General features: G+C 32.7%; 1 protein-coding gene and 1 non-coding gene across 2 annotated transcripts; both read right to left on the minus strand.

Moving 5' to 3' along the window:
• Positions 1-2,342: 2,342 nt before the first annotated feature.
• LOC112420158 (zinc finger MYM-type protein 1-like) lies at positions 2,343-4,448 on the minus strand. The gene is made up of 2 exons (XM_024778821.1): positions 3,664-4,448; positions 2,343-3,561 (listed from the first exon to the last, which is right to left on the minus strand). The coding sequence occupies exons 1-2, from the start codon at positions 4,446-4,448 to the stop codon at positions 2,343-2,345; spliced, it is 2,004 nt and encodes a 667-aa protein (XP_024634589.1).
• Positions 4,449-6,530: 2,082 nt separating this feature from the next.
• LOC112420626 (small nucleolar RNA R71) lies at positions 6,531-6,637 on the minus strand. The gene has a single exon (XR_003010799.1). It is a non-coding gene; the product is annotated as a small nucleolar RNA R71 (small nucleolar RNA).
• Positions 6,638-9,524: the final 2,887 nt, after the last annotated feature.

The raw sequence follows: 9,524 nt of genomic DNA on the forward strand, positions 1-9,524 counted from the left end.
TTGTTTCCAAAAAATTTAAAAATCGAAAAAAAATTATATTCTTTTGTCAAAAAATTAGAAAAAAAAAATCAGAAAATGTAAGCAGATTTTATTTTAAAATTAAAAAAAATTTAAAAAATTCTGGAATTTAATTTTCAAAATTACAAAAGAGGTCAGACTTTTTTTAAAAATCTGAAATTTTTTTAAAACCTGTATTCAAATATAGAAAAAATTAAGATTTTTTATACGAAAATTTTATTCCACAATTATAATAAAATATTGGGAAAAAAAAATCATTTCATTCCACAAATATAAGATTTATGATTTCTACCTACTCTAAGGAAAAGCTTAATTCTAGGAAAAATGGAATTTCCACGACTTTTTTAAAACCCTCTAAATTTGTATCCAGATTTTTAAAAATTAAATTTTTTTCTAGAATTTTACTAAAAAATCTGATCTTTTTTTAATTTTGAAAATTAAATTCCACAATTTTTTAAAATCTTTTTAATCGAAAAAAATCTTAATAGTTTTTTTTTTCTAATTTTTGAAGAAAAAATCTAATTTTTTTTTCAATTTTTCAAAAAAAATATGACTATTTTTCTGTTTTTTTATATTTCGGAAAAAATCTTAATATTTTTAATGATTTTTTTAAAAATTATTTTTCGTTTTTTTTAATTTTTGGAAAAAAACTGAATATTTTTATGATTTTTTAAAATTTATTTTCAAATATTTTAAAAGTAAAATCTGATGTGGAATTTTTTTTTTACATGTGGCCAATTAAAAATAATAAAAAATGCTAAATTAGCGCCAAGCGAATTTGTTGAGTTGGATGGGGTGGAAAAAAAAAGTTTTACAAGAATGCAAATCAAATCGAAAATGGCCTATATTACAAGGGTGAAAAGCACTATTTTTAAATGTCAAAGGCATATTTTTGACAAAAAAAAAAGGTTTTGAAATATGCAATTCGAGCAAACGAGTTAAACCTAATGAGCCGAACTGAGTTGGTGGAGACACCCACTGTCCTGTATAGATGTGTTTTTGTAATTTTCATTTCATTTCTTTGGTAACCCTTCGACTACTGTAACCCTATAAGTATGTAAACGTTGTTTTTGGTTTCCTTTTTGCGCACCTTATGGAAGGGGAAATACCGTTGAGTATTTATATTTCTTTTTGATTTGTTAAAAAAAAAACATAACAACGATTATTAGATCACTCATATAAATAAAAATATATCTAATAAACAAACACTATTATGTCATAGATTAATTGACTACATCATCAAAACATGATCTAAAAGTAAGATGGGAGAACACCATTCCGATAACATTTAACCGGTTTATAAAAAAGGAAACAAACTCTTGTCAAAAATATAGTAAGTCTAAATATATTTTTCTAAAATAATTGATTTGTGATAATCCAATGATTTCGTAAATTAAAAATTTGTTTATAGAATTTATAAAAAAAATTATAAATTGGATAAAAATTTTTTTAAAAATAAAAAATAAAGAAAGATAGAGAAGAATCCAGAATCAGTCGTTATTCTATTTAACTAATGGGTGGGCCTTCCCAAATAACAGGTTATGAATACAAAACTATACAGAAAAAACTATTGATTCGGTTGATTATATTTTTTTTGGTATATTATATTTTTTGGGGTCAGACAAAAACTATTTTTACATATTATTATTTTTTAAAATAAATGTATATGAAACATCCATTTGAATATTTAAAATCTTAACAAATCATTATGTTTGCGGGATAAATCTAATTATAGTTTTATAAAAAATGAAATTATGGAAATTATATTTTTTTGTCAAGTAGTTTAATGATTAAAAATTCACTCTTTAAAATGAATGAATGAAAATTATATTTTCATAAATATAAATGAAAAATCAAGTGTCTATGAACGCATTAAAAAAACTTGTGGACTTGGTATATAAATAAAAAGCAAAAGTCTTATACAACCAAGGGTCAGTTGGATCTTGTTTTGTATTAAAATGCATCATGTCATAAGTTATGGAAGTGTGTAAGGATGATAGATATGAATTGGGACGATGGAGGCCATTTACGGGGTCTTGGGGGCAGTGGCGGATCTTGCCGAAAATATTGGGGGGAGCGGTAAATATGAACTAAATATTATAATTGAAATTTATAAAAGTTATATACAATTTCATTCAAAAAATATCACCGCAATAGCTCAAACACGAGACTAAAGCTCCAAATATACTATATACCAACTAGAGAGATAACCTATCCTAAACTTAGAGGATCAAAACCAGTCATATGCTTGCCACGTGCAGAATAGAAAAACAATCGCACCAGACTGCTACATATATATAAACATAGGAGACATTTACCTCAATTTAAAATTTAACGGTTCGGTCTTTTTTAGACTTGAACTCGTCAATAATTGAATCAGTACTAAATTGATCGGCTATTTCTTTTTCAATATAAAGCATCATACTGTCAGCAAGAAATTCATCCTCCATCTTGTTACGCAATCTTGTCTTGATTAACTTCATTGTTGAAAATGATCTTTCTGTAGTAGCTGTAGAAACCGGAAGAGTTAAGATAAGGCGGATTAAACGATCAACCAAGTAATGTGTATCCGCCTTCCCTGTCGTATTGAGAGCTTCACACAATTCAGACATAGTTGACAACTTATTCAAACCTGGATGACTAACAGCATCAAGATGGAAGAAATGAAGATGATATCTCAAAATTTTTTTGTCTTGCTCACTGAAATCTAATGGATAAAATTTATGTACAAGAGCACATATATTATCTATATCAAATGCTTTGTAAACATCCTTTGGAACCAAACTATTGCTTAGAATTAAAAGCTCCATTGTTTCCGGACAAAACCTGTGATTCAATTCCTGCAATTGTTGATCAATTGTAACACAAAAGAGATTCCCTCTAAAATGCTGACCCACTGTGATGTGATCCATTTGATGACGAGCGCGACCTTCACGCTCTATGTAAACAGCATTACAATCAGGGGAATAAATTTCGTGTTTTTCACAAAATAATATTACATTTTTCAACAAATCATCCCAGTCATCATCTCTCAACTTCTGAATTAATGTTTTTGTATAGCTGACTAATTGCATAGCATTAAGTATATCTTGGGATTTCTGTTGCAAAGCTTGACAAAGACGATCTGTAATTCCCATAATCTCTTTCATGATGTGCAAAATCAATGTGAACTCAAATGATTTCAAAAGTTTATGAGCAGCATTAGCATCCCCACGCGTAGTATAACTTGATCCAGTCTTCCGAATTTCTTGAAGAACCACACAAGTTGGATTATGTAGATTTATCATACTACAAATAGAACCAAAATGTGAGCTCCAACGAGTATCTCCAGCTCGTTTATGATTGCTTTTCTGATTTTGTCCTTTACCACTCTCAATTTCACCAATCTCTAGCAAATTAATAATCTCAGCTGATATGGCCTTTTGCAATTCATCATTACGCTTAGTAGAGGAACATGCAACATTGACAATAAAAGTCAAGTGAGAAAAAAAATCATGAATAGCGAAAACTTCTCTAGACGCAGCAACCAAAGCAAGTTGTAGTCTATGTGCAAAACAATGAATATAATAAGCATAAGGACAATCTTTGAGAAATAATGCTTGCAATCCATTCCATTATCCCCTCATATTACTAGCACCATCATACCCTTGCCCGCGGATATCTGAAACATGAAGACCATGCATAGAAAGAACATCACAAACTTCTTTTTTAAGTGTGATAGCCATGGTGTCATTTACATGCACAAGCTCAAAAAATCGTTCTTGTATGCAACCATGTTTATCCACAAACCTCAAAATAATAGCCATTTGCTCCCTAAGAGATTCATCACGCGATTCGTCAACAATTATGCAAAATTTAGAATCTCCAATCTCTTCCCGAATGTAGTGTTTCACTTTACAAGACATGATTTGCAAAAGTTCCTTTTGAATTGCATGAGATGTATACTTTCCGTTATATGGAGCATTCTCTAGCACTACTTTAGCAAGTTCATCATTGTATGATGCTAACAGTTTAACCATTTCAAGAAATTTACCTCTATTTTTTGAAGTAGGTTTTTCGTCATGTCCTCTAAAAGCACAAGATTGAAAAGTGAGCCAACGAACTGAATCGATAGAGCACCTGAGACGAAGTCTATTATGGAGGATTTGCTCGGAACTTTGCTCATTAAGTGCAAATCTGATGTTCATAGATTGATTGAACAAGTCTTGAGAAGCTTTCACTGCATTATTGTGAGATGAACAAGGACTCTCTCCAATATGTTTAAGAAAAGCACAACACTTTCCATAATTGATTTTTCTCCATGCTTTAAATCCTTTTCTAGTAAAGACGTCAGCTGTAGGATTCCCATTTGGTTTTTCACTAGATAAGTAACAAAGCAAACAATAAGCAGCATCATTTGTTGGAGAGTACTCTAGCCATGAAGGGAACATTTTGAACCAAGATGCTTGAAATCGTCTTGGATGCTTATCTTCATTAAGAGGATATTTTTCAGCTACCCATTGATAAGGACCCCAATTAAGATAAGCTCTACGAACTTCATCTCTTTGATTCACCGGATATTCCCAAATTTGGAGGCGCTTCCTGATGAGTCATTATTATATCTATTTTATCCATAATATTTAGTATTATTTTATTTAGATTTTAGTTATATTTATATTTATAATATTTCCTTTTTGAATTATATTACTACAATTGCATATTTTATATTTCAGGAATGAATATTGGATGGATTGAGTCTTGGAGCAAAAGAAAGAGGATTGGAGCTGATTCGGTGCAGAAATACGAAGATTCGGAAGACAAAATATGTCTCCCCCAAGTCAGAACCTTGGCACGGCCGTGCCACCTTCCAATGCCTCTTTTGCTGCTTTTGCTTAGATTTTAAGCTACTCTATTTTTAGCCCAAATGTAATAGCTTAGATTTTAAGTCGAATAAATGCTATAAATAGAGTAGCCATCCATCACAAATAATCATCTTTTCTTGGAATGCAATATGTAACAATTGTCTTTCTAATAAAAGTTCATTTTACTTTCTTGCTATTTACTTTTATGTTTTCTCTCTTCTTCTCCTTGTCTACAATGAACGTCAGTGAGTAGACTCTCTTGTCTTGGGATTATTGGATAAGTCTAATGACATAATCCTAATCAAACCAAGCTTTAAACCTTAATCCTATGTAACCCTAATTCCTTATCTAAATTCACCGCTTTAACATGGATCAACCATTATCAAACTGTGGAAACGAAAGTGGAGGGTTTGATAATTGTTTATCCATCATCTCAAATATCAATTCATAAAACGAAAGTGGAGCTTTGATATTCGAACAAGTGAATTTAGACAAGGATTGCAAAGTCAGCGAAATAGGCTTTGCAATCTTTGAGACATATAGTTTCGATCTTCAAGGGAACTAATAACAATCAAGTCAGCGAAATAGGCTTGGTTGTTAGAGGAACCAAAATCTAATAGTAATCAAGTCAGCGAAATAGGCTTGGTTGCTAGAGGAACAAAAGAGAAACTGTCTTGAGAAATTAGGTCTAACATAAAGTTATAAGTTTAATAGTTTGGTTTGAGAAGGACTTGTCGTTAGGATGAACCAATAACCCCAAGGCTTTTATCTTTTATTTTATTATTTGTTTTTAATTAAAAACCCAAACTTTTCCATCTCATAAACCTTTAGTCTAATCATTATCTAAAGTTGATTGAATTCATAACTCCCTGTCGGAACGATACTCTTTTCATACTACTTCGGTAAGACCGTGCACTTGCGGTTTTATCTCATCAAGTTTTTGGCGCCGCTGCCGGGGAGTTATTATAATTTGATTAACTTTTCAATAGTGTTTAGTCTAAAAAAAAAAATTTATATAAGTAAATAATATATATATATATATATATATATATATATATATATATATATATAATATTTTATTTCTTTTTCTTATCTTTTTTATTTTTTATATAAATCTCTCTCTCTCTCTATAAATAAAATATATATATATATATATATATATATATATATATTTATATATAAAATCTCTCTCCCTCCCTTTCTCCTTATTTTATTTTATTTTATTTTTTATTATTTTTTATTTTCTATCTTTAACCGTTTTGATTTCAGGCATGACTCCAAGAAGATCCACACAATAATAACGATATGGCTGAGAAACGTGCTCTCAAAGAGTACGCAATCACATCTTCAGATGAGCCGTACGATGCTATTGTGTACCCAACGGTTAAGGGTATTAAATTTGAAATAAAGCCTGCACTTATTTACCTAGTGCAGCAAAATCAATTTTTCGGATCACCCACTGAGGATCCGAATCTTCATGTTTCAATTTTTTTAAGACTCAGTGGAACTTTGAAGGCAAACCAAGAGGCCGTAAGGCTGCACCTCTTTCCTTTCTCTTTGAGGGATAGAGCTAGTGCTTGGTTTCATTCATTGAAAATTGGTTCTATAATTTCATGGGACCAAATGAGGAAGGCATTCCTTTCCCAATTCTTTCCCCATAGTAAAACTGCTCAATTAAGGAGTCAAATCACACAATTCACTCAAAAAGATGGTGAATCTCTTTACAATGCGTGGGAGCGTTTCAAAGAAATGCTTAGGCTTTGCCCCCATCATGGTTTTGAGAATTGGCTTATTATCCACACTTTTTATAATGGTCTTTTGTTTTCCACAAAAATGAATGTTGATGCAGCTGCAGGTGGAGCTTTGATGAATAAAACTTACACAGGAGCATATGATTTGATCGAGAACATGGCACAAAACCAATATCAGCGGACAGGTGAGAGAGTTATCACTGAAGGTACTCCTCCACCCTCTAAAAAAGAGACAGGTATGTACCAGGTTTCTACCCTTGATCATCTATCTGCTAAGGTGGACACACTTCTTCAAAAATTTGATAAATTAACTGTAAGTGTCGTCACACCTGCTCTTGTTTCACCACCTTGTGAATTTTGTGGAATACTTGACCATACTGGTATTGAATGCAAACTAGGTAGTGTTGCTAATAGTCCCGAGCAAAATTCTTATACCTTTGGACAACAAACAACACCACCCGTCTATGCAAACAACCAAAGAGTCCCTCAGAAATCCAGCTTGGAAATTTTACTAGAAAAACATGCTATGGAGCAATCCAAGCAATTTCAAGAACTTAAAAATCAAACTGGATTTTTGAATGACTCTCTTGTCAAGCTTACATCTAAAGTGGACTCCATTGCTACTCACACTAGAATGCTAGAAACTCAAATCTCTCAAGTAGCTACTTCCTCTCAAACCCCCGATGTCTTTCAAAGTCAAACTGAAGCCAACCCCAAAGGCCTTATAAATGCTATTCAACTTAGGGACGGTAATCAGTTAGAGGACCCCATTATGAAAACTAAGACAATTGAGGGTGAGATAGCGAGTGAAAAGCAACAAGGTGAGAAAGTCATAGGAGAGAGTGATAAGCCAATCGTTTCACCACCTTATAAACTCAAAATCCATGTCCCACAAAGGCTTGCTAAGCCTAACCTCATAGTGATTGAGAGTTTTTCCACCCCTTGTGTGATTGAGAGTGAAACCATTAAGAAAGCTATGTGTGATTTGGGAAAGAATCTCAGGTTGATGCCACTATCCCTTTGGGAAAGATTGGGTATTGGGTAGAGAAACCTTCTAATCGTCAAGCTAATGACTCTAAAAGAGCGCTTCGTGGGAGGCAACCCACGAGTTTTATTGCTTTTATTTTGTTTGTTTTGTGTTGTTTTATTTTGTTTTGTAGGTATTTGTCCAAATATGATGCAAAAAAGTGAAGAAAAAAAAAATTGAAGCCATTGACCAGAAACCCACCCAAAAAAAAATAAAAAAAAAATTCTTCCCTCTTTTTCCAGAGAGTTGGCACGGCCCGTGCCTGTGTTGGCACGGCCGTGCCAACCCATCAGCAAAAAAAAAAATTTATTTTTTTATTTTTTTATTTTTTCTTCCTTATCCAAATCAAATAACATCTATAACCCTTCTTCCGTAATTCTCTCCAAACTTCACCAACATCCATCCACCCACAACCAAACCAAGCTAAGGTCAATGGCATCAAAAAGGAAAGGTGAGGATATTGAAGCCTCCGGAAGTGGTGCAAGCAAGAAGCAATCAACAACCCGCAATCATGGGATCCAATTCAAGGATTCCGAGCAAAGAAATAGGTATAAATCTCTAATCTCTAGAACTATCTCTCCTTGCAGGTACCTTGATGTTAATGCTATGGATAGACTAGAAATAGATGAACATATGATTCGGCTGTTGAATAAATTCACAACCTTGTGCTTAGGTACCTTCACACGGTTATTGCTTGCACCATATGGGGTAGAAAAGAGGTAGGAATGATGAGGAATGTTGAGCTATTTTTGTTGTGGGCTATGCTTTATAACCACCATGTTAACATTTACTATTATTTGATTTATTATCCTGTTTCAATTGCTAGAAAGAAACTGGATATAAAGGTGATATAGTGGTAGGTGGAATCATCACTTTCATTGTTAGAAAATTTGAGGTAAATGTGAATAAAGGGATAAATAGGATTGAGGGAAACTACTATCTAGACTTAGAAACCCTCACTACCATGTTTTTTTTAGAATTCATGGCCCTTCTCACAATTACCAATATGAGTGGAGAGTCAATACTACTAATTTCTTGATTATTCTACCTAATTCAGATATTACTAATTCGGAGGTGGTAGAAAACTAGGTTTGTGTTGGCACTAACCCACAGATACACAATGATGGTGATGAAGAGGAGGTAGGTGCAAAATTGCACCATTAACAAGAAGCCGGTGGAAACTATAATGATGAACGGTGGGCATGGATGCAAACCAAAGTTCAAAGAACATGCACCGAGCAATAAAGACAAGGTGTTAAAATGATCGGGCTAAGAAATGATGTCCTAAGGGGCACTCAAATAAATGAATAAAACAATCAAATGTTCCGATACATGATGCAACACCTTCACCTCCAAGGTCCACCTTATGGACTTCAATAAAATTGTGAGCTCTCCTCTTCCTTTACTCTTCTCTACTTCTCTTCTTTCTTCATCCTCTTCTTCTTTTTCTTCTTCTTCTTTTAAATCATTGAGGACAATGCTTCTCCTAAGTGTGGGGGAGCCTAATAAAGTGTCTTTAGTCGTACTGTTTCCAAACTCCCTTGAACTTTATTCTTTTGTTGTGTTTTATTGTAAAAGGCATGAATAAGCAGCTCGTTTTTATTGTTTTATTATGACATAATTTTTTGTTGTCTCTTCAATGGTCGTTTCTTGTACATGAAAGTGATTTCTTGTGTTATAAGTATTCTTGCTATACCCACATCAAGTTTTATTGTGAAATAAATTCTCCAATGAGAAAAACACCTAGTTGCAATCCTTGAGTAAGTGTATGAGTAGGTATTTTAAGGAACACGTTCTAGCTTTAATGGTAACCTGGACCCTTAAAAATCTTCAGAGTAAAAGTAGTATAAGTTTGTGTGGGAATAATTCTAATGTGATGAAATGTGT

This window comes from Medicago truncatula, chromosome 3 (genome assembly GCF_003473485.1).
Source record: "Medicago truncatula cultivar Jemalong A17 chromosome 3, MtrunA17r5.0-ANR, whole genome shotgun sequence".
Lineage (NCBI taxonomy): Eukaryota > Viridiplantae > Streptophyta > Magnoliopsida > Fabales > Fabaceae > Medicago > Medicago truncatula.

Coding starts and splice junctions, on each gene's coding strand:
- LOC112420158 (XM_024778821.1), bottom strand. CDS start 4,448: ATGTTCCCTTCATGGCTAGAGTACTCTCCAACAAATGATGCTGCTTAT. Junction 3,562..3,663: donor TCAGATATCCGCGGGCAAGG/GTATGATGGTGC, acceptor TTTTGCACATAG/ACTACAACTTGCTTTGGTTG.